At 35.4% G+C, this 26,137-nt stretch overlaps 1 protein-coding gene across 14 annotated transcripts in view; it reads left to right on the top strand.

Annotated features, from left to right (window-relative positions):
* Positions 1–26,137, top strand: part of AKAP9 (A-kinase anchoring protein 9) — a 145,571-nt gene that overhangs the window by 38,975 nt on the left and 80,459 nt on the right. For all 14 annotated transcript variants that reach the window (XR_012333982.1, XR_012333981.1, XM_073809717.1 and 11 more), the window contains 7 exons: positions 4,524–6,902; positions 9,912–10,125; positions 12,546–12,625; positions 15,772–15,916; positions 16,644–16,729; positions 23,676–23,790; positions 24,251–24,449. Coding sequence is in view for 12 of the 14 variants with exons in the window: in XM_073809717.1 (XP_073665818.1) it covers positions 4,524–6,902; positions 9,912–10,125; positions 12,546–12,625; positions 15,772–15,916; positions 16,644–16,729; positions 23,676–23,790; positions 24,251–24,449 (3,218 nt within the window). In the remaining 2 variants the exon portion in view is untranslated. The remainder of the gene's footprint in view (positions 1–4,523; positions 6,903–9,911; positions 10,126–12,545; positions 12,626–15,771; positions 15,917–16,643; positions 16,730–23,675; positions 23,791–24,250; positions 24,450–26,137) is intronic.

Below are 26,137 nucleotides of genomic sequence, written 5' to 3'. Positions count from 1 at the left end.
CCGCAGCTAAACATGCCGCAACGAAGATCTCGAGTGCCGCAACTAAGACTTGGCGCAGCCTAAATAAATAAATAAATATTTGGGGTGGGGGAAGGATAATACTCATTACTGAGTTCTTTGAAAGTGATCGGCCTATGTTAAATTGAGTTCTCCGGAGAATCTACATTTATAACCAGAACTTCTATCGTTTTTTTCTTTTACATCTAGAGATGTTTCTACTCATTTTAGCCATGGTTATGAAATTCTGAAAATATTTTCATGGCAAAATGAAGTTTCATGGATTTTAAAAATACAGATTCTCTTTATTCATGATAGTTATGTGTTATAAAGTTGCCTGGAACACTTATTCAGTGCTCCCAGGGGATATATATACACATACATACATGCACACACACATATCATATAGATTTTTTTTTGCTCTTTCCACTATATTTTATTTTTTAATTTTATTGAAGTATATTTCATTTACAGTGTTGTGCATATCATATAGATTATAATATTAAATCCTAAGAAAACATCCTGGTAGATTATATTTTGTTTAGTTTTCAAAAGAGAAATGAGGGTTAGAAGTGTTAACTGACTTGCCTAAGGGTGCCTTCCCCCCAAGTAGTTGCCAGAATCGGGATTCCAACCCTATTGGACTGACCCAGAGCCAGAATTTCTTGCAGTATGCTCTGCTACCCCCTACCATCTCCATTCTCATGGTCTCCATCCTTGTCCTCTCCATATGAGAGCTTAAACAAAAAAGCAGTGTGCTCACCTTGCTTGATGCCAGTTGGAATCATGCGTGCCATGAAACTCAATTTTTTTAATTATTTATTTTTGGCTGCTTTGGGTCTTTGTTGCTGTGCATGGGCTTTCTCTAGTTGTGGCGAGCAGGGGCTACTCTTTGTTGTGGTGTGTGGCTTCTCATTGCGGTGGCTTCTCTTGATGTGGAGCATGGGCTCTAGGCACGTGGGCTCAGTAGTTGTGGCTTGCAGGCTCTAGAGCGCAGGCTCAGTAGTTATGGCGCACAGGCTTAGTTGTTCTGCGGCACATGGGATCTTCCGGACCAGGGCTTGAAGCTGTGTCCCCTGCGTTGGCAGACGGATTCTTAACCACTGCACCACCAGGAAAGTCCCAGCAACTCAAATTTTTTACCACTCTGTGCACTTTTGCAAATGACTGTGAGTATTGATCTCAGGGTTATATATAAATTTAAGCAAGTAAGCAAATTCACAGATATGAAATCTTTGAATAATGAGTGCAGACTATACATACAATACAGTATTTTCTATAAACTTAGGAGGTTCTTCTGCAAGATGTTGAGAAATTGTCAAAACAAGACTATTGTTTGGATAATAATAAAAGTATTAGGTAGCATTTATTTTTGTTTACTTGCTACCAGGCAATATTCAAAGCATCATACACATACTAACTCATTGAATCATCACACCAACCTTATGAGGTAGAGATACCATTGTCACCCCCATTTTACAGATGAGGACATCAGAGGAAAGCAAGATGAAGTAAATTGCCCAGATATACAGGTAATAAATTGGTAGAGCCAGATTTCAAATCTAGGTAGTATGATTCCAGAGACTGTCTCTAAGGAAAATAGGAAATGTACAATATTAAGATATTGAAATTATGAAATGGACATGCTTTACAACCAAGGTAATTTAAAAATCATTTTGTAGATGTTTACAGAACACTTGTTTTGCATCATGCTCTTGGAAGAGATAATGATGTTTAAATGTGCTTTTTTCTTCACTGGAACTCATGGTTTAGTAGGCATGTATGCAAGACACCACAAAACAAGGCTAAGTATGGTTAAAAAGTGTTTTGAAAATTCTTAGTAAGTCTGGCTTCATAAGGGAAGTGATTCAGGGTAGGCTTTAGCTGGAAGGTGATATTTGAGGTAAGTCTGTATATTGGAACAATCCCCTTTTAATTGTACTTTGTTTTCTCCCTAATTGGTGTAATATATGGCACATAGCAGCTACTCAATACTAATTTGGTAAATAAGTGAATAAATTATGAATCTGAAATGATGAGATGGGGAGGACATTTTAGAGAGGGTGGAGTATGCATAAAGACCCAGACTGAAACATGTTAGAAGTGTATATAGACATCAAAAAGTAGTTTAATAAGAAAACAATAGTCTTTGGAAATGAGTCTTTCCAGGAGGTAAGAGTAGAAAGTCAGTCTAGGCCTAGGTTAGAAGAGCCTGGGCAGTCGGGTTTTATCGTACTTATTATATTGTATTCAGTAGGCAGTATAATTTGAGATTATTTAAAATTCAAGTAATTCATTTTTGTAGGGGGAATAACCTTTGTTTATTTGAATGTTAACAAGAATACTTTTGTTATCGGTCCGTTTTTCATTACATACATATTTTTTCCTTTTTTTCTCTTTGAATGAATCCCTGGGTAGTAGTTCCATTAAAGCAACTGAAGGACTAGGGCATTAGGATGATAGTTGGAACTGTCTTGGTTTCTGAGGCAACTGCATTAACTGTTCCAGGTTCATTCTTACTGTCCTAATCCTCTGAACTTCCCATGGTACAGTCATCACAGGCAGGAACTATATTATTCCTTACTCTCTCAGGTCTGTTTCCAAAAAATAGAGGGATTGTATCCTTAACCACAGAGCTATCTTTTTTTTGCAACACCATATAAGTGGTTTAAAACCATGTACTGTGGAATAAATGGTAGTAAGAAAAGTGAACCATGAATTTGTACTATTTAATAATTGAATGAAGAATTGTTGTTTGCAGTAATATCAAGTGTTGGACAGTTTTGAATTGATACTTTTTATTTTATGAGGGTTCCCCCCATGAAAAACCAGGATATATAAATAAATATTAAAGATTTTATAACAACATTAACAAGACTAATTACTTAACAGTTTAACTGAAGTTGACTGCCATGAACTGATTTTACTTTCTTAGAGACTCCAAATGCCTTACAGATTTTTTTCTAGTATATAAATATATTATGTGTGTATGTCGCACAATGAGAATTAATACCTTAATATATTTATTTTAGATTCAAACATATTCTGTGAGATAGAGAAAATAATATCTTTATTTTACAGGTGAAAACACCAAGATTTAAAGAGATTAAACTGATTTAAATGTCATATTTTAGTCCAGAAATTAAAGTCTGAAGGCTTAGTACTTGCTAGTAACATATGGTGACATTGATGGGATATGTGATACCAAGACGAAAACTGATAGGATTTTGCTCAAGTGAGCATGAGATCAAGGGATGTTAGAGGAATCAAATGTTCAGTGGCATTAGGCTGTGATAACCTCATATATCCATCTCACAGTAGGAATGGTCATGCCTTTGGACTGAAATTCTTAATTCTGTTTACAATTGACCCCTACCTTGCTTTCTACATTTGGTATGGTTTTCCCAGAGGGATTAGAATTCTCAAAGTCTCATGGTACCTTGATTCTCTTTTCTGAACTGTACTTAAATGGGGACTGCCAATATTTCTCTCTGAGGCTTTCTTTTTTCCTAGGCCCTGTCATTCTTTTTTTTAGGTATGTTAATACATTCATTTGAGGTGCCTTTAAGTCCTCTTGGCCTTGGACTTTTGTCTCCTGAAGGTGATTTTAATTACTTTACATATATTCTGTTCTGTTCTGTGGATTTTACTTTTTTTTTGGTCCTTGTGACTACAGCCCTTAACTACTCAGGCAACTAAGTAACGGAGACAAAACTTGGTCTCCAGGGCTTCTACTCGACTCCCTTATGCTTTAACACTTCTGTGAATGATTACGGACATAGGGACATACCTCGGCATATGTTCTGGGTTTTGATTTATCCACAGTTCCAAAATAAGAGTCCCAAATCAGAAGTGGGGGGAAAAATCTGTCTTGCTTTCAAATTTCTATTCACACCAAAAATCTAGAATCAAATTGATATGCCATAAATGTATAACTGTCTTGCATATCACTTGCGATTCAACCACTTAAGCATGGCATATCCCTGAACTTTTAATTCATTTACCCCAGGAGTGAAGTTAAGGCTGACTTACAGGAACCTGTGTTTGTTGTTTTACTCTTTTCATAACACTTGCCCACCAAACCTTCAGGTCACTAAAATACTATATGGGAGGAACTCTGATATATTTTTAGGACTATCTTCTGGAAATGTAAAGAGTATGTAGTGCTCTAGCTATTGCAAATACTAAATACATAGAATGTTAATCAGTTAATAAGAAAGAAGAACGTATAATGGTTTAGACACATTTTAATCCCACTGAATTTTTAAACTAAAAAATTCAGTCATAGCAATGTAAGAAAAATTTCTTCCCACCAAGAAGGCCAACACTGCTCATAGATAGTATTGACTACACAAGTCCTGTGTCTCACTGACGTAAGAAAAATTAAGGGGCAGGCTCAGCAGCTACTTTTTGTAGGATAATGTAAAAAGCAGTCTTCTGTCAGTCGTTTGGTAATGGGGTTAAGGGGTATAAGTAACCAGGAACTAAAAATGCCATTTTTATATTTTCATTTTTTCTTTATAAAGGAACAGGATAAAAAAGTAGAAAGCTCAAATAAAGAAATACAGGAAAAGGAAGCAGTCATTGAAGAATTAAATACAAAAATAATAGAAGAAGAAAAAAAAACTCTTGAGCTAAAGGATAAAGTCACAACTGCTGATAAATTACTGGAAGAATTACAAGAACAGGTTGTACAAAAGAACCAAGAGATAAAAAATATGAAATTAGAGCTGACTAATTCCAAGCAAAAGGAAAGACAGTGTTCTGAGGAAATAAAACAATTAATGGGGACAGTTGAAGAACTTCAGAAGAAAAATCATAAAGATAGTCAATTTGAAACTGATATTCTACAAAGAATGGAACAAGAAACACAAAGAAAGTTAGAACAACTCCGGGCAGAGCTGGATGAGATGTATGGGCAGCAGATAGTACAGATGAAACAAGAATTAATAAAACAACACATGTCACAGATAGATGAACTTAAAACACAACATAAGGGAGAAATGGAGAATGCTTTAAGATCGTGTCCAAATATTACAGTTAATGAAGATCAAATAAAGTTAATGAATATGGCAATAAATGAACTGAATATAAAATTGCAAGATAATAACTCTCAAAAGGAAAAACTCAAGGAAGAACTAGGAGTAATTTCAGGAGAAAAGTCTGTTCTACAGAGACAGCTTGAAGACCTTTTTGAAGAATTGAGCTTTTCAAGGGACCAAATTCAGAGGGCTAGACAGACTATAGCTGAACAAGAAAGTAAACTCAATGAAGCACACAAGTCCCTTAGTACAGTGAAAGATTTGAAAGCGGAGATTATTTCTGCATCTGAATCCAGGAAGGAACTAGAATTAAAACATGAAGCAGAAGTTACACATTATAAGATAAAGCTTGAAATGTTAGAAAGAGAAAAAAATGCTGTATTAGACAGAATGGCTGAATCACAAGAAGCTGAGTTAGAGAGGCTGAGGACACAGCTCCTGTTTAGTCATGAAGAAGAACTTTCCAAACTGAAGGAAGATTTGGAAACTGAACATCAAATAAATATTGAAAATCTTAAAGATAACTTAGGCATTCACTATAAACAGCAGATAGATGGCTTACAGAATGAAATGAGTCAAAAGATAGAAACCATGCAGTTTGAAAAAGACAATTTGATAACTAAGCAGAACCAGTTAATTTTGGAAATTTCAAAGCTGAAAGATTTACAGCAATCCCTTGTGAATTCAAAATCAGAAGAAATGACCCTTCATATCAATGAACTTCAAAAAGAAATTGAAATACTCAGACAAGAAGAAAAGGAAAAGGGTACACTTGAACAAGAAGTTCAAGAATTACAACTTAAAACTGAATTATTGGAGAAACAAATGAAGGAAAAAGAGGATGACCTTCAAGAAAAACTTGCACAACTTGAAGCAGAGAATAGCATTCTTAAAGATGAAAAGAAGGCCCTTGAAGACATGTGGCAAATATATACTCCTGTTAACCAAGAAGAAAGATTAATTTTCATAGACTCCATTAAGTACAGATCCAAAGACTGTAGCTGGCAAAAAGAAATAGAAATACTTACAGAGGAAAATGAGAACCTCAAAAAACAATGTATTCAGCTAACTGAAGAGATTGAAAAGCAAAGGAACACTTTTTCATTTGCTGAAAAAAATTTTGAAGTTAATTATCAAGAGTTACAGGAGGATTATGCTTGCCTTCTCAAGGTAAAAACCGATTTAGAAGACAGTAAAAATAAACAAGAAGTTGAATATAAAAGTAAGCTTAAAGCACTTAGTGAAGAGCTTCATCATTTGCAAAGAATAAACCCAACTATAGTGAAAATAAAAAGTTCAGTCTTTGATGATGACAAAACTTTTACAGCAGAACCATTGGAAACTGGTGAGGTTGTTGAGAAAGATACAACAGAACTTATGGAAAAGCTTGAGGTAACCAAGCGAGAAAAATTAGAACTGTCAGAGAGACTGTCTGATCTTTCTGAACAATTAAAACAGAAACATAGCGAGATTAGTTTTCTAAGGGAAGCAGTTAAATCTTTAAAGCAAGAAAAAGAGCAAGTTTTATTGAGATGTAGAGAGCTAGAAATCATAATTAACCATAATATGACAGAAGATGTAAATGTATGTGCTGTCCATTTAAGCTCTTTAAAAGATGGAGTTTTGACAAGCAGGGATTCTGGAGGGTGTGTTCCTAAAATAAGTAAAGACTTTGGTGAAGAATCAAAAATAATGGAGTTAAATGAAATTCCTATTGAAAATATGACTCTTGGAAAAGAAAACAAGCAAGAATGGTTTTTTGATCACTTGCCGTCAGTGACAAATGAATCATCACTTGGAACAACTGAACCAGGTGAAAATGATAAACTTCAGCAGGAGCTCAGTGTACTTAAATCAGAACAGGTATGTTTACTTACATGTATATGCTACAGCGTACATTTCATACTAAAAGTTTTCATCGTCATAAAACATAAATTAACCTTACAAGAGAATGAAAGTAAACCCTGTAATGTAATTCTCACTTAAGCCTATCATTTATCATTTCTTTTATCTTTTTAATTCTTAAACATTGTTGCCTTAAACGTTGTTGCTGCTCTTTTAGTTAATCTTTTAGTTAATCTGCTCAGGAAATAGAACATAGAACACATTTTCTTTGAAAAGGCAAGAGTTTAAATCACAAGAGTCTGAGCTCTAGAAAAGTTATTTTGTAATATTTTGTTGCAATCCCAAAGATTGGTTTCAGTCTCATTTTGTATTGGTGTTTTCAAGGTTCCACAACTGAAAATTAACTCTCAGACTTTTTAGTGCTCTGTATAGTTGTTCAGTAGTTATGAAACTATATTTCCCTGAGAAAAAAATCTTGGTTTAAATCCTAGCATTTTCTCAGAGTCTTGTTTTACCTGAAGTGGGGGGGGGAATGTATTAATTCTAAATACAGTTAAACAGTGCATATAATGAGTAATACTAGGTCACTCCTGATGATTTATATTTGCTGGATACTGAAAATAGAAATGACATGAAAATTCCACTGGACATCTTGTATAATGGTGCTAACTAGAGCTTTATGTGTTTCTTCATTTCTATAACAAGTATTTATTGAGTCTCTTGCCAGGTAGGAATAGTGGTGAACAAGAGAAAGAAGGTTCCTGCTCTCAAAGAGCATATATTCTAGTTAGGGAGGCAGGCAATAAATGAGGAAACAAGTAGAATAGTTAAGAAAAGTGATGTTTTATAAGGAAAATAAAACAGATAATGTGATAGAGAATGGTGGGTAGTGGTGGTGGCAGCATTAAATAGGGTGGTCAGGAAAGGTGTCTAGGAGGAATTAACATCTGAGCTGCCATCTGAATGGCAGCGAGGAGTCTACCACATGGAAGTTAGAGCAATTGCAATGACAGAGATGAGTTTGAGGAACAGAATAAAGACGTATTTAGTTGAGTTTGAGGGAAGGAGAGTGGAAGAAAAAGAGTTTGAAGAAGCAAAAGACCAGATCTTGTAGAGCCTTACAGACTGCGTAAGAAGTTGAGATTTTATTCTGTATACAGTAGGAAGCCACTGGAAAGTTTTTTCTTTTTACTTCTAATAAATGTACTCACATTTGTGATCTTATATCAGATATTAGGATATTTTACATTTTAATAACCTAAATAGAGTTAAGATGTTCTAACTGCATAACTATTAATGCTTTGTTAAGTAAGTTAATTGGTTAAGTTAAGTAAGTTAATTGGTTAAGTTAATTGGTTTTAATGTAATCACTTCTAAAAATGCCAGAGATCATTTAAATTTTTTTAAAAAACATTACTGGGGGAGGACCTAAATTTGAAGCCATCAAAATGGTCAAATCTTCTCAGTAAGAATTTTATTTTTTCTAACTAAAGACATTTTCAGTGACATTCAGATACCATCTCCTTGACATTAACTTCCATAAAGTAAACAGAGGCAAACCCATAAGCTGTCCCTGCCCCACTCATCACTACCAAGACAAACCCCCTTAGTGATGGGGAGAGGAGTGAGGTGTGTGTCTGTGGAAGGAAGCTCACGGAAGAAATTGAGCAACAACTTACATAATAACACCTCAGAGCAATCTAAATATGCTTAGAAATAATGCTGAAGCCACAAAAATACTTCTACTCTTGGGACTAAACTAATTGGCTCATAAACATGAAAAGATACTTCAACATTATAAATTGATATAACAATAAAATAGCATTTTATACCTGTCAGACTGGCAAAATAAGTTTCACAATAAAAAGTGTGATGAGAATGTGGGGAGATGAGTATTCACCTACACTGTTAAATATCAGTGTAAATTGGTATAATTATAAAAATGTGTTAAAATCTAATGCAGTTAATATACATAGTCTGTGATGCAGCATTTACATTTCTAGGTGGCACTCAGTGTAGTCCCTGACCAGCAGCATCAGCATCACTTGAAAACAGGTTAAAATTCAAATTCTGGGACCCACACCAGACCTCCTGAGCTAGACGCTCTGGGAGAGGGGCCCAGCAATCTGTTTTAATAAGCACTCCAGGTGATTTTGATGTGTGCTAAAGTTTGAGAGCCACTACATTAGAGAAACACTAGCATATTTATACAGGGCATATGTATATGAATTTATTGCAGCATTTTTTGAAACATCAAAAAATTTAGAAATAATCCAGTTGATCTCCAAAAAGGAAATGGACAAATTGTGCTATATTCATATATATAATACCACAGTTAAATTCATCTGTATCTCCATGGATAGATCTTAGAAGTATATTGAATGAGAAGAGTAATTTGCAAAATAAATACCATTTTGCACCATTTATGTAAATTCTTAAAAACAAAATATAATGCATTGTTTATAGATGGATTGAGAAGTGAGAGTATAAGAAATGAACTGTACTTGCAGCAAATTTATGATCAAATTTATGATAATGATGGCCTCTGGAGAAGGAGGAATGAGAACATAGTAGATTAAATTTTATCTATGTTTTCTTTCTAAACCAAAAAAACATGTAGGGAGGAGAGAAATGAAAAAAAAAGATAAAATAATTGTATTTGTTAATTTGGGATGTGTGTACATAGTGTTTATTACATTATTATTTGCATTTTTCTATACTTGTTTTAAAATGTTATCTTTGAACAAAAATGAAAGATCAGGCCATCCTAGCTATACCAAATATCAAAATTTACTGTGAAGTTGAAGTAATGAAAATATTGTGCTATTTTCCTTGAAAAAAGATAGGTAGGTCAGTGCAACAGAATAAGTGAGAAAAAATTTAAATTAGACGTCACTTCTCTTACATGAAATTTTAAACTATAATTTCATGTATTTCCTCCCTTGTAATCAGTATATGCAAAAAAAAGTTAAATTACTTGATTTGTCATTTAAAAATATTCTAACCTACACATTAATTTACTTTAAGAATGATTTAAGGCTACAGATGGAAGCTCAACGTATTTGCCTCTCTCTGGTTTATTCAACTCATGTGGATCAGGTTCGTGAATATATGAAAAAGGAAAAAGATAAAGCTCTTTGCAGTCTTAAGCAGGAGCTTATTTCTGCTCAAGAGGATAAGATCAAGGAACTTCAGAAAATACACCAGCTAGAGCTACAGAATATAAAAACACAAGAAACAGGTAAATGATTTCTAACAAAATTATAAGTATTATGAAACAAATAAGTATCACTTAGAGCCCACCACTCCATGATTCTGTTCTTGACTTAGACCCCATAGAGGAACATGACTGGGTATTCCAGTCCTGGACTCATTTGTTCATATAATCATAGGATACTCGTTTACGTGCTTGAGAAATCTAAAAATCACTGAGTTATTTTCCCCAAGATGTCAGCAATCCTGTGGGAAAGCAATATAAAATAAACTCTTAGAAAACAATAGGAAAATTTCTATACTAGAAGAATGAACAGAAAGAATGGAAGGAGAGAGGAGAAAAGTCTAGTACTTCCTGGAAGAGTGAGGCAGTAGGCAGGAGTAGGGAGGTTGGAATTTTAGCAAAAGCTCTTGAGTTTTAAATGTAGAGATATGAGAGACTGCATCCATTTTGCAGAGTTGAGAATTCAACGTGTGTGAAAAAGTACTGAGGGATAAAGATGGAAAGATTGGCAGGAGCTTGGTAAGAAAAGACTTCATATACCCTAAGTGAAGCATTTTTAATCTTTATGCCAACGGTGATAAGACCTAATGCAGGATTTTCAATAGTGGGAGTAACATCGTAAGATTTTTAAGATGACAGCATTGAGGCAAATTGGGGGAGTTGATAAGTGATGGGAAGACCAGTTAAGCAACTTTGGCAGTAATTCTGTTAACATTAAGATGTTGAACTAAAATATCATTGGGAATTGGAGAAGGAAGGAAAGTTTAAGAGTTAAAGAGGTAGGCTGGATATCAGCTCAGTGCTTTGTGACCGCCTGGAGGGGTGGGATAGGGAGGGTGGGAGGGAGGGAGAAGCAAGAGAGAAGAGATATGGGAACATATGTATATGTATAACTGATTCACTTTGTTCTAAAGCAGAAACTAATACACCATTGTAAAGCAATTGTACCCCAATAAAGATGTTTAAAAAAAAAAAAAAGAGGTAGGCTGTAGTCTGCAGTTAATATTAAATGTAAAAGGGGAAGGAGTTGAGAATGATCCCTAAGTTTCTAGCTTGAGTAGTTGGAATGAGGGCGACTCCAGTCATGAGGAGGATAAGGACCAGATTTGTGGAAAAAATAGTAAATTAAGCTTGGAACATTGAGTTAAAAATACCTGTTGACTTTGAAAAAGAGATATCTAAGGGGCAGGACAAGAATAATGACGCAGATGTAGAGAATGGACTTGAGGACATGGGGAGGGGTAAGGGTAAGCTGGGATGAAGTGAGAGAGTGGCATGGACACATATACACTACCAAATGTAAAATATGTAGCTAGTGGGAAGCAGCCGCATGGCACAGGGCGATCATCTCGGTGCTTTGTGACCACCTAGAGGGCTGGGAGGGAGACGCAAGAGGGAGGAGATATGGGGATATATGTATACGTATAGCTGATTCACTTTGTTGTACAGCAGAAACTAACACAACGTTGTAAAGCAATTATACTCCAATAAAGATGTTTTTTTAAAAAAACCCACAAATAAATTAATTAATTAATTAAAAAAAGAGAGATATCTATTAGGCAGTTGAAAATAGAAAGCTGAAACCTAAGAGGGAGGATTAGGCACAAGATAAAGATTTGTAAATCAAAAGATCATTTGAGGCCAAGGACAAGAATGAGATGCCCTGGGAGACTGTAGAGTGAGCCAAAGACTAAGCTGGTACTGTGTAAGGAGCAATATTTAAGGAACCGTAAGTGGAAGACTAGTTGCAGTTAACTTTTATCTTTAATACTTACTTAATTAAATTAAACTTCCTCTGTTCAAGGTATCTTTAGGCCCCCACTCTGGACAGATCTGCCTTTGGGAGTGAGGTGGCTCATAATGTTTGGAATTGTTTTGTTGAACAGAGTAGAATTTAAAGTGTGGCTTAAATAAGAATACTGTACTTTTTCACTTCAGCAGTTCTTTGTCAGTTGAATAAGATTTTAAGCATATATTGTTTGTATTGGTATCCTCTTCAGATAGAATCTGTAGTGTTTCAGACTACAAGTTAATTAATGAGTCCGTTAATGGGCGATGAAGCCAGTCCAGTGATAAAGTAGAACAGAACACATTGGCGTGCATAGCATGTAGAAAGAGTAAATGTTGATTTGTGAAATTTTTGTTTCAGTTTTATATGGATGTATATATGTAATAGGTTATGCTGTATGATGTATTTCTAGTATTGGGTTGTAGTAAACAAAAATTGTAAGTCACTTCTTTGTACCATTTTGTGGGATATAAATTGAAAATCCTGCAGATTATCTTAGCTGGTTAACACTGAGCAGCACAAAATAACATTGAAAGAAATAAAGAATTTAAAACTAATCTTATTGCCACAAAGCTTCCAGTTGACATAGATTTAATATGAAAATAGTTTCTAAGTATGTAAACTGAACATTTTAATGCAATATCTATTCTATTAGGTGATGAAGTGAAGCCTTTACAAATGCTCATTGGAAAACTTCACAGGGCAGTGTCTGAAGAATGTTCTCATTTTACACAGGTAAGGTATTAGTTAAAAAGTACTTTTACCATAATTCAAAAAGATACATGAACCACAGTGTTCATTGCAGCACTATTTACAATATCCAGGACATGGAAGCAACCTAAGTGTCCATCGACAGATGAATGGATAAAGAAGATGTGGCACATATATACAATGGAATATTACTCAGCCATAAAAAGAAACAAAATTGAGTTATTTGTAATGAGGTGGATGGACTTAGAGTGTCATACAGAGTGAAGTAAGTCAGAAAGAGAAAAACAAATACCGTATGCTAATGCACATATATGGAATCTAAAAAAACATTACTGATGAACTTAGTGGCAGGGTAGGAATAAAGACGCAGATGTAGAGAACGGACTTGAGGACACAGGGAAGGGGAAGCTGGGACTCAGTGAGAGAGTAGCGCTGACATATATACACTACAAATGTAAAATGGATGGGCTAGTGGGAAGCTGCTGCATAGCACAGGGAGATCAGCTCGGTGCTTTGTGATGACCTAGAGGGGTGGGATAGGGAGGGTGGGAGGGAGGCTCAAGAGGGAGGGGATATGGGGATACATGTATATGTTATAGCTGATTCGCTTTGTTGTACAACAGAAACTAACACAACAGTGTGAAGCAATTATACTCCAATAAAGATATATATTTTTTTAAAGTACTTTCAGACAAGAAACGCTAAATTTTAAGTTACTACAAATTTGATAGGCAGAATCATCTGAGTTAGTTTTCCATACTGTCTTACCTCGGAACTGTATTTAGAAAATATTGCTGAGTTTTTAAGTTTAAAATGAGCATTTAAATGTTTTCCTGGGGCTTCCCCGGTGGCGCAGTGGTTGAGCGTCCGCCTGCCGATGCAGGGGACACGGGTTTGACCCCTGGTCCGGGAAGATCCCGCATGCAGCGGAGCGGCTAGGCCCGTGAGCAATGGCTGCTGAGCCTGCATGTCCGGAGCCTGTGCTCCGCAACAGGAGAGGCCACAACAGTGAGAGGCCCGCGTACCGCAGAAAAAAAAAAAAAGAAAAAAAATGTTTTCCTGATAATCAGTTCGAAACAAAAGAAATCTAGGTAAATTATCTCAGCAGTAGAATACACAAAAGTTATGCCTAATTTAAAAAAACAGACCAATAGAGCCTTAAGCAGGTCTATCTCCTACCCGTGCCCACTTTGGTGGTTGAGTGATTTGATGACTTACCTGGGGATCTTGCACAAGACTAGTAAGATAAGATTTCACACTGTAGATTGCCAAATCTAAAAACTAATTATGCCAAGTATAATTATATTTGTGAAGATATATTTGTGAAGAAGAAATAGGAGCGCTTCTACACTGCTGGTGGGAGTGTACTACCTTGAGAAGCAGATTGGCAAGGTATATTGTTGAAGATATGTACATCACACAGCCCAGGCATTTACTTCTACTTAGGCTCACATTTGTGCACAACCAGATATGTACATTGTAAGAATGTCTATGTTAAGTCGAAAATTAGAAACAACTCAGATTTTTATCTACAGGCAAATGAATAAACAAATTGTGTTATATCTGTACAGTGGAATACCATATTGCAGTGTTTGCTAGGTGTACTAATATCAGCAAATCTCAAAAGAAAAAGTATAAAAACATGCATGTTAGAGTAATCACCTCTGGGCAGAGAGACAGGTGAATGAAATAGGTAAGCAGTACTTAATTCAGAAATCTTCAAATCTGTATGTAATGTTCTATTTCTTTTTAAAAATATGGATATAATATGACAAAATGTTAGTATTTGTTACAGCTAGGTAATAGATGAACTATTTTTTCTGCATATTTGAAATAGTTCAAAATTTAAAATACATGCCTAGGCTTGTCACAGATCTCCATCCTAGCCTGTGTATTTGTGAATCGAAGAGGGAGGAGGATGGTATTAGTTGGGAAGGTAAAGCTCCCTTACTGATTCTTATTACCTACAGAATAGTTCAAAAACAGTATTCAAAAAAGCAAAAGAAAGTCAGAAATAACCACATTCATTCAGCCTCCACCTCTGCCGAAGGGTTCAGACATTGATTGTCCTTTCATATCCATTGTTGATAGTCTGTAAATATGGAAAGAGGGCCCAAGTCACAGTAGTTTATTTATAAGCTGACTTTATATTTTCTTTTCTTCTATTAATGGTTTTACTTGACCCCCTAATCTGAAGTTGAAATATGAATCAGCTTGTAATGGAGAGGTCCCCTGGAGTTCATCGTGAAACCTGGTTTTGTCACTAATCATTGATGTTACTATGGACTAGTTACTTCATCTTTCTGGGTCTGTTGCCTCACCTGTAAATTGGATGATCAGGTTTCTACCAACCTGAATCAATTTATCAATTTATGATAAAATTCTGCCTTAGGGACTGTTGAAAATTTAATCAAGTCAATTATTAATAGTATAGTTTAACTTTTAGGCAAATCTCAAGAAATAGCAACAATAAACAAATTGGTTAAGTCTAGGAGTTGTTGATTGTTATTTCCAGTTGCATGAGGGGCACAGGTGAAACTTATTTAGAGGGCTTATCAGATGATTATGTGGCGTATGTTATTTGTAAGTGATGATAAAATTATCTGTTGCTCAGGAGAAAAACCAGAATGATGTGTCAAATATTTTTTTTTCCATGTGTAAACCACAGAATGGTATTCTCTTATGTTAAAGTCTATGTATGTGATCTCCTACTTCATATATTGTAATTTCTATAGAATTTATAGACTACTTTTTGAACTTCTGTCCTCATCTTTTGGTGTTTTTCACAAGGGTAGTTGACCTTATAGAGATAACATCAGAATAGGATCCAAGCCAGAAAGTGGTAGATTAAAGTACAAGATATATTCATTATGAGGAAGAAGCAAAAAGTTATAATTTGATAGATATATTTGATATATACTGTAGATAATGAAGACTATCAATATTTTCCTGGTGTAAGAAGAATTTCACATTCTATATGCGGAGAGAGAAAGATTTAGACTTGGTTATTTCTTTTGCAGATTGATTTGGTATACAGAAGAGTGTTTTCTTACTGATTTTTCTGTGCCATTTTGACTGTCTTTTGCATGTAGAAAAATAGTGTTTAATGATCTTTAGTGGCAGAAATCAAAATTTTAATTTCATAAAATACCTAATTTTGTTGTCAACAGACTTTTTGCAGTGTCCTTGGTGAACATTATACTTCTGCTTTAAAATGTGAAGTAAATGTAGAAGAGAAAGAGAAAGAGACTTCCGGTGTTCACACTTCTGAAAATCAAGAACTAGAATTGCAAGATTATAAATATGAAGTTCAAGGTAATAAAGGCTTTACCACATTATTGAACAGAGTAATTTTCTTAAATGAATTGATAAACTTTCTCTGTTAATTCATGATTTTATCACTTAGCCAATTTGAGTTATCTTAACATCTTGTTTTTTCAGGTTCATGAAATCTTAAATCTTTAATGTACATTTTTAGTTTTACAATGCAGTAATTGTGATATAAAGAGAACCAAAGCTGTCTACAAGTTTCCTTGTCTCTTTATCCTCTGTTCCTCTACTTCCATCTTTTCCTCACTATAATTCTTAATTTTATACCATAGATCCAAACCTTTAAAAGTTGTGGTATTTTATTGAATAAGTCTGTCGGGGTTTTATTTTTTTTTTAAAGAATAAGACATTCAGTTATCTTTCTTAATAGGAATCCTATATTTCATTTTTACAAATTATAACCTCAATTAATTTTTTTGATATTCCTTCACAGATAAAATGTTTCATACCCCTGTCCATTTGTATGAAGAATGAACAAATATGTACAAATTAATGAATGCCAAAAGAAATTAATGTATTTTAATGTGAAATTGTCAAATTAATCTTTGTAGCAGGTGTTCCACATTATTGAGGTTTTAATTGTTGGTTACTAAATCTATGAATTTTACTTCTAGCAGGCAATTTTCTGAAGTTATGAATTGATGAATAATACTTATTGAAAGAAGCAGACTTTTATTGTAGAGTGAAATTATTATAATTGTTTATCATTTAGATTTTCAGGAAAATGTGCAAACTCTTCTCAACAAAGTAACAGAAGAATACAACAAACTCTTGGTACTTCAGTCACGATTAAGTAAGGTCTGTAAAATGGAAAATGTATTATGATGTTTGCATTTATTGTATTACCTGCTATTTTGTAAGCTATTTCATCAACCAAAAATTTCTAAAATAAGTGAACATGAAAAGAAAATTAGGGAAAAGTGACATATATATATAGTATCAGTGAGCTGAAGGAATTTCTGCAATTTGAATACTCTTTACCCCTTTAGAGAGTTTTTGAAGTCATGATAAAGTTAAAATGTATATAAAATGTCAAATTGTAAACTTTGTGAAACAGTTGCATTTAATTTTACATATAACATTTTTTAAAGCAGTGAGTCTGTTTTAGAGAAAAATGTGATTAGTTGTTTAGAATATAGCTGGTTTCACATGGTGTGTTATATAAAATTTCTTTCAAGTAGTTGTTTTAGAAATGTGCACATAGAAAACTAAGAGAGTATAGATGGCATCATATAATTTATTAACTACATCAGAAAAATGACGTGTATTAGTTCTTCCTCTTTCTCTTCCCCTCCTTCTTTTTCCCATTCTATTTTACCCCCTTTCTCCTTTCCCTCTCTCTTCCTCTTTCTGTGCAATTAAAGCACAACCTTATCCAGCCTTTCCTAAAATCTATAAACCTATCCCAGTATCTTACAGATAACTATGTAGGAGGACAGGTGGATGGTGGATAGATTCAAAGCCCTTCTTTAATTCCACATTTCTCTACAATTACTAGTTTTCTTTCTCCTTCCATTCATAGCTAGATATTGAACCCTATTCAGAATCATCATACCGTTTTCTTACCAGTACCCTTAGTAGTCTAGATTTCTTGTTTTTCTGCTGCCCTTATCCTGCCTCTGAGAACCCTTCTTCTTCACTCATACTTGGGTTTCTGAGGGCTGCTAAGAAAATTAGATGGTGATGTGGTTTGGTGACACTGCATAATCATGGTCTCTGACTGCATCTGGACCCTCAGGATCACGTGACAATTCTTTTATGTTGTCATTTATTCTCTCATAGTCCCCTCAGTGGATGCTACCTAATGTTATAACTTCCCTCGAGTCATACATTCCATTTCTACTCCCCTTTTTTCTTTGCAGATGGCCTTATTTCTCATTTTTCTGTGAGTATGGGAGCTATCAGTTATAAATTATCTCATCTTGCTACCTCTAGACCATATGTATTTCTTTAAATCTGAAAATACTCTGTTTTCCTCTGTCTCAGAAGAAGTTATCCCTTTTTATAACCTAGGTTATTTTATTTCCTGTCCTTTTGTTAACATCACCTTCTGTCTCCTCTAAGATTGATAACCTGTTTCTTCCCTCCCTTCTGTGCTTTCAGCCTCTTTGTCTGTGTTTCTTATTTCTGTCTTTCTTGCCCCTTGCATATTCCTCTTGTCTCCACTATTTAGAACATAACCAGTCTTCCTTGAATCTAATATCTCCCTTTGTGGTTTTCGTTCAACTTCATTGTCATATTCTTTGAAGGAATGAATAGACTGTAGTCATAGTTTCCCATCTCTTCCTGTCTTGCTCTCTCTTCTACCCACTGTAAACAAGCTCCAAACTTATGCTTCACTAAACTTTCTTTGGTGAAAGTTACCAGTGAATTCTTAATTATCAAATTTTCTTTCTGCTTTCTTACCTTCCATCCTTGTATTCTTTCAAAAATATGTTGGTTTTCCTTATGGCAGTACATAGTTGAAACTATTAAATAGTGTAGGAGGGGTTACAGTAAGCAAGTCACTACAGTGATGTTTGTCATTTTGCCTCTTTCCTTTCAGGACAGTGAGTGGGGAACAGTTTCCTTTGGTGAGACGCAAACCTCCCTTCCCCAGTGCCTGAATGTGGGAGGCTACTCTGGAACACAAACACCCACACTTGCCTCTTTAGTTCTCCCCAGACACTTCTTTCAGTTTGTTTTGAGAAAAACTTTTACCTGCCACCGGGCTTCTTCCTGGCTGAATCAGCAGAAAGGGCTATACTGTGATTAGTTAAAGGTCAATATATTTGTTTTCTGATCTCTACCTGTCGTTGATCTCTCTCTGAGCCTGGGGCCTTTCTAGGGTTCTACTAGGTAAGCTAACTGTCTGCTATAACTGTGGCTCCCTTCACGTGTGCTTTAGGCTGCTCCTTCCTCCACCCTGCTTAATCAGTATTCTGCCACACCTTTTCTGTTGAAATCTTTCTTAGTCTCTTTTATTTTTTGATTTATTATGGATTTATACCTTTTAAAGATTCATTATGATTTTAATTGAGTCATGGGGAGGGAGGAGAGATATATGTCAGAGATCATGAACATAAATGCCTACGTGAGCTCAACTCATAAAGTAAGTGAAGAAGGCCAAGTGAAAGCTGGAAAAGTGAAACCTGGAGAAAACATACCTCATCTAAAGGGGGCAGAGACTGCTCAGCTTCACATGTTGTTGTCACATAGGAACAGGGCCCAGTGTTGTTTATTCCTTCAGTTTATCAATTTTATGTGAGGTCTTTTGCTTTTTTAAGTGTTGGGAAGTATTAAAAATAAAAAGGATTTTCCCCCCTAATTGGGAAACAATTAGGAAGGAAAAAAAAAACAAGAAAAACTGTTTGGTACCCAAAAGAATACTTCTGTAGCCTAGAATTAAAGTCAAACTTCTACTTTGCAACTGTAGGTGTAAACACATGCTCAGTGTTATCTTGAACTAGTTTTCTTTTTAATTCTGTTATTTTTTTATTTTGTAGTATTAACTACTTTCTTAGAATATTTTCTTCCCTTAGCTTCTGTGGCTTCAATTCTGCGGCTTTTTAAGCCTTCATTGTGGGTTTTGCCCACCCATTTATAGTCACCAAGAATCTGTGCTTGATCTGCTAATTATGCTGTGTGCTGCCTTCATTCACTTCCATGGCTTCCAGATCTCTGTGTCTAGTCAGTTCTTACTCCTGAGCTGCAGAGTCGTATATCTAATTGGATATCTGTACTCGAGTATCCTTTATGTATGTCTCAGTCGACATTGAAATTGAATTTATTAATTTCTTCCCCTTAAACCAGCTTCTCTCCCTTCTCAGTTTTGAAGAGTGACATTCAACCGGAAACATGAGGATCATATCATCCTAGACAATTCTCTCCCCTAACTCCTGATCTCACATCATACTGAAATACACTCTGAAGGGAGTACAAAAGAAATGAAAGATGTATACCTTGTTCTCATTCAGTTATTCAGCCAGTAATTTTTATTTGCTAATTATATGCTAGGTTGTACTGTGTACTGGGAATAAAGCAGTATACAGTGTAAATAGTTACTAGACAGAAGGAATTGATAAATTGATGGACTTCATAGGCTAATTCAAGAAATATGTGTGTATATGTATGTGTGTGTGTATATATATATATATATATATATATATATATATATATATATATATATATATAAAATAGTTATCCAAGGCAACATTTAATTAGTATTCAAAAGCGAAGTACTTTTGGGACTCCCTGGCGGTCCAGTGGTGTTAAGACTCTGTGTTTCCACTGCAAGGGGCATGGGTTGGATCCCTGGTCGGGGAACTCCAATCCACGTGCTGCAAGGTGCAGCCAAAAAAATAAAAAATAAAATAAAAGCCAAGTACTTTTGGAATTAAGCAAATATGTAGATGAGTATAGGTGCAAATAATTAAGGAAGAATTCTTGGAGGAAGTGGGACTTGAATTGGACCATGAAAGATGTGTAGGTTTCCGTAAGGAAGCGGAAGGGGAATAGCATTCCAGGTGGAAGAGGTGATATGATCAAAGTCTTGGAGGTGTAAGTGCGATATATTAGGGACATATTGCTCAAAGAGTAATGGACTTTAAGATTAGAGAGGTTAGACTGTACCAAACTTTGAATGCTAGGTGACACTTTTGTGGACATTAAAAAGCTGTTGGAGGGGCTTCCCTGGTGGCGCAGTGGTTGAGAGTCCACCTGCCGATGCAGGGGACATGGGTTCTTGCACCGGTCCGGGAAGATCCCACATGCCGTGGAGTGGCTGGGCCCGTGAGCCGTGGTCGCTGGGCCTGCGTGTCCGGAGCCTGTGCTCCACAACAGGAGAGGCCCAACAGTGAGAGGCCCGCGTAATGCAAAAAAAAAAAAAAAAAAGCTGTTGGAGATTTGTGATCACGATCTAGACATCATGAAGTTGAACTTTTAGGGAGATTAGTCTGGTGGCAGTGGGAGGTAGGAAATAAGAAGGGACGATTCATAAGATATTTTAAGGAAGGACCTAAAGAATTTGGTAGTCAGTTGATATGGAAGTAAAAAGAGAGGAACAAGACCAAGACAACTCATTATTTTTTTCATTCCCTGTATCAGTGAAACTTACACCTTACATGTCTGTATAATAAGGCAGAGTATGGGTGTGCTGAGGGTCCCTAAGACCACTCCTCAGTTCAGTGGTTCACCAGAAGAACTCACAGGATTCAACATAATAGTGGTACTCAAGGCTAAGATTTATTACTGCAAAAGGATACAAAGCAAAATCAGCCCCATAAAGGTTTGAAAAGGAGCATGGGGCAAAGTCTGGAGGAAATAGGCACAAACTTCTAAAATTCTCTCCTAGTGGAGTCACAGGAAGACACACTTCATTCCTCTTGCAGTTGTGACGATACGTGCTAAGTTTTGACTACTAAGGAAGCTCACCTAAGCCTAGGAAACCATGGTTCTTTTTTATTAGGTGTCAGCCAAATGGGCATCCTCTGCCAGAACATACCAAATTCAGACTTCCAGGAAGAAAGCATGTGTTCAGCATAAACCATATTGCTTGTACATGAGACTCCCTTACAATTTAGGGGAACTTTTATATTAGTGTAGAGAACCGTCTACCAGCTAAGTTTCCAGATGCCAGCCAAGGGGCAGACTTGTAAGCAGGCCTTTTTAAAGAGATAGAAATCTCACAACTTCTGTGTTAACTCTTTTCTGCACAATAGATAAAAAAGTTAATTTCACATTTTACCCCAGCAAGTTGGCTACAACTGTAGAGGCATCCCAGACGTTGGTTGGGATGAGTCAGTCGGCCGTACATCACTGCTTTATCTGTTAGCCTCATCTACTAATCCTCTTCCTCATTTTAGCCATATTGAAATACTTAGAGTTTCCAGAATACACCCATATCTTTCAGACCCCTGGGGCTTTTTTGCATGCTGTTTTTTCTGTCTAACACTGTCCTTCCCCTTCCGATTTGCTTAGTGTATTCCTACTTATAATTCCAGTTGGTTCAAATGTTATTTCTTTTGTGTCACCTTTTTTATTTTTAAACATCTTTATTGGAGTATAATTGCTTTACAATGGTGTGTTAATTTCTGCTTTATAACAAAGTGAATCAGCTATACATATACATATATCCCCATATCTCCTTCCTCTTGCATCTCCCTCCCACCCTTCCTATCCCACCCCTCTAGGTTGTCACAAATCACCCAGCTGATCTCCCTGTGCTATGCGGCTGCTTCCCACTAGCTAGTACATTTGGTGGTATATATATGTCCATGCCACTCTCTCACTTCGTCGTTTGTGTCATCTTCTTTACCTGTCCTCCTAGACTAGAAGTTTCTCCCTCCATTCTCTTAATATCTGTACTTTTTTTTTGCACCTACCTTTCTCCGTTATTTTAAATACCTGATTACCTTCCTTTCTTTCCTGTTCCATTCTTCAGAATCAGGAAGTCTTCTCTTTATTTCCATTTCCTCTTCTTAGCACAGTACTTTGTTTAGCACATGGTAAAGGCTTACTATATGTTTACTGAATGAATTAAGTGACAGTATAGAAAGGTTGAGCTGTAAACTGAAGTATTTACCTGATGGGCTTTATTTTCTCTAGGAAGTAGGAGGCAAGATCCTTGGTTGAAATGTACACAGCGGGTAGGAGTGAGGTAGAGGACGTGATAAGAGTAGTACCAACTGAAATAGCTTTCATGGGAAATAGCTTTTATCCTGTTGCTCACCTCCTTCTACAGTATCCTTTGTTCATCTAGTATAGCAAGTCCAAACTCATCCCTTGCTTTTACGGTGCTCTTTATACCTACCTGTCTTACTTATCTGGCGCAATTTCCCCCGTCCCTCAAGATCATTGTCTTCACTACTTATAGCAGGTCATTCTTTCACAAATGTTCTTATTCTTTCTTCCATGTAAACTTTCCTAATCATTGCCCAAAATGTTGGAGGCCCAAATAAAATTTGACTTCCTCCATAATTACTCAGATCCACATCAGTCTTTCTTCTGTTATTGCCCTTTAGTCAAACATTATAGTTTAATGCTTCTCTAATTGTTTAATTTTACTTCCCCAATTAGTTGATGAATTCTGTGAGGGCAGATACACCTTTTTTTTTTTTTTTTTTTTTTTTTACTCTTTTTATATTCTTACTCTCCCTTGTCACAATACTGGCCACATAGTAGACCGATTATTAAATGTTTGAGGAATGACTGAATTAATACACACACATCTGACATATTGCTGCCTAGTTTTAATAATTAAGGAAATAAGCTGAGGTTTATCTGTTTTTGCTGTTTTCCTTCCTTTTATATAAAGAACAGCATACATTTGTCAGTTACCTTGTTGTATGTGAGGTATATCCAGAGATTAATAGCAGAAATAGGTATGTTATTAAGTATTGATAATATAAAATTTACTGTGTATGAGTTGAAATTTCAGAGATCAAGTCATACTTTAAATATTATTGTGAACTTTATACCAAATTCTGTGCAGCTCCTATTTTTATAGTAAAATGAAATTCCTTCTGGTTATGAAAGAACATTATGTTTACTAATATAATATCAATGCTGTGAAGGGAATGGGATGTGAGTCACTGTGTCAAAAGAGAGCGTGGAATAACTTGGAAGGGAAAATATTTGTATTAGAGTGTCACAATTTTAGGTGATTTTGGAGGAAACATTTTAAAGGTAAAGTTGCTTTTATATAGTTTTCACAATCCTGGGTCATATATTTATGTCACTGCTTTTCTTCTGTTATTTTCAATAGATTCAAAGACAGCAGACAGGTGATGTGAAACTTGAATTTGCAGAAGAAAACCTACCAAAAGAGGAAACAGACTTTTTGTCAACCCATCCTCAGATGACAGATTTTCAAGACACTGGTAAATTTTGATTATATACTGTAATGTGGTGTTTTTATACCAAATGTTCAGTAATTTGATTTTTTACTTTAAAATTTGAGACAACGTAGTGCATTGGGCATTTCACTGTAACCCTCTTTGGTCTCAGTTTTCTCATCCTTAGAATGAAAGATTTAGACTACTCATGTCTTCCCACTTCTTACATTCTCTGGTTATACATTATTTTCAATTTAAAGACATAAAATTGGTAGTTTTAGGGGTACTGCCGCCATGAAGATAGAAGAAATGATCTTGAATTACACTATTCATGTTTTCTTGTTATCATAAGTCTAAATGAGTTTAAATTGATACCTGAGTTATTACTACTAAAAAACATTTTTCAAAGAAGAATTAATATTTTCTGTACATTCAAAACAGTGACTGGTATTTCACTAAGAAATTTGTATTGAAATGTGCATTTTCTTCCATTCATGTAACTCAGATGTTTGTCATAAAAGAAAGTTATCTGCTCTGCAAGATACTGAAAAAATTAAACAACTTGAAGGACAAGTTCAAGAATTAGAAAACCTCGTATCCTCTTTGCAGAAGCAACTGAAAGAAACTGAAGAAAACTATGGGGCAGAGATTCATTCTTTGCATGAAAGGCTACAAGCTGTTAATGAGTTTACAGTTCAGCCAAGGTATCCATCTACTTATAATTTCATTCAATAGTATTTGTAGCTTAGTAACAATCATAGTATGGTTGTTTTAAGAAAAAAGTGTAACTTAAGCAAATTTGCTTGAAAGAGATGGGCTATAGCATTGCCAAGAAATAAGAACAGGAGATAATTCTTCATCTCTGAAATGTGTGAAGTAAATGTTAATGTAAACCACATACATTTTATAATAGGAATTTTACTTACACCTTTATTTTATAAAGATGCTTGTTGTTATGAATATGCTAAGTTAAATCAGGCGGTGTGCATGTTACTTGTTTATTGTATGTCCAGTCTTTGCTACTTTGATATGGGGAGTACACAAAGAATATAAGATATGATCATTCCAGTCATACTGGACTTTCTTCACTTGGTTGTCTAATGCTCAGATTCACCATGTCCAAAATACAACTCGATCTTCCCCTCAAAATTTGCTCCTCTGCAGCCATCTAATTCCATCTCTGGTGACTCCTCTTTCAAACCTCACTTCCAGTCTATCAAGAAATGCTGTTATCTCAACTTAAAAAATAAATCTAAACTGTACCACTTCTCATCCCCTGGTCCCTGCCATCATCATGTCTTACTTGGATTACTGCAACAATGGATCTCCTTGCTTCTACTCTAACTCTTCCCTAAAGTTTGTTCTCAACACAGTTCTAAAACTTTGCTTTTAAAATTTAAGACAAATCATGCTGTTCTAGTGCTCCTCTGTCCTTACTGTGCCTTACTTGGACCTATATAATGGGTCCCTGTTTATCTCTCTGAATTTATCTCCTGCGGACTTGCTTGTCACTTACTATTGTAAAGCCACATAATCTCCTCGAGATACTCAAACCATCAGTATGCTTCTGCCTTATGAATTTCACTCTCATTGCTGTTCCTCTACCTGGAATGATATTTCTCTAGTTATTTCCATGCCCAACACACTTACCTCCTTTGGGTCTTTACTCAAATGTCATGTTCTCATGAGGCCTATCCTGATCACCCTATTGAAATTAAAATCATCCCTTATAACTGTGTATATGAATTTCCTGCTTCATTTTTCTATATTAACTGTTTTATATATTTAAAACTATATATTTATATAAAACAAAAACAAGTCTATATTATATTTGGAGGGGAGGTTTATTTATTTGTTTTTGTTATCTGTCCCCTGTGAAGGAGTTCAAGCTTTGTAAGGGGATTTTTGTTTATTTATTCACTGTATCCCAAACCCTATAATAATTCCCTATGCATAGTAGGTGCTCAATAAATATTTGTTAAATGAATGAACAGTTTATAATTTAGTAGGGAAGTGTGCTGTAGTATGTAACTAGCTCTATAAAGTCCTCAGAGATTTAACCTAACTTTGACTGGCTCTGCTGCTCTAAGAGTAATGCCTCTATAGGCACTTGTTATTGGAACCTAAAGACAAGGGGGTTTTTTGTTTTGTTTTGGGTTTTTTTGGAGACAAAATACTGAATTTCCACACTTCTTCGGAAGCATTCTGTTTCTCCATCTTTTATTCAGGGTCTGTATGTAGGCTTTGGAATTGTTTATCCAGCATTGGCACAGCCTTATAAGGCTTCCATTTTATTTGAGGTCAGTGGTTCCCAAACTTTACCATGCATTAAAAACATTGGAGGTTTTTGAAATTATTAGTGTTTGAAATTATTATTTTTTCATTGTTATTA

This window comes from Tursiops truncatus, chromosome 9 (genome assembly GCF_011762595.2).
Source record: "Tursiops truncatus isolate mTurTru1 chromosome 9, mTurTru1.mat.Y, whole genome shotgun sequence".
Classification (NCBI taxonomy): Eukaryota; Metazoa; Chordata; class Mammalia; order Artiodactyla; family Delphinidae; genus Tursiops; species Tursiops truncatus.
The sequence above is the reverse complement of the archived record's forward strand: the minus strand, read 5'-3'. Positions and strand labels throughout refer to the sequence as shown.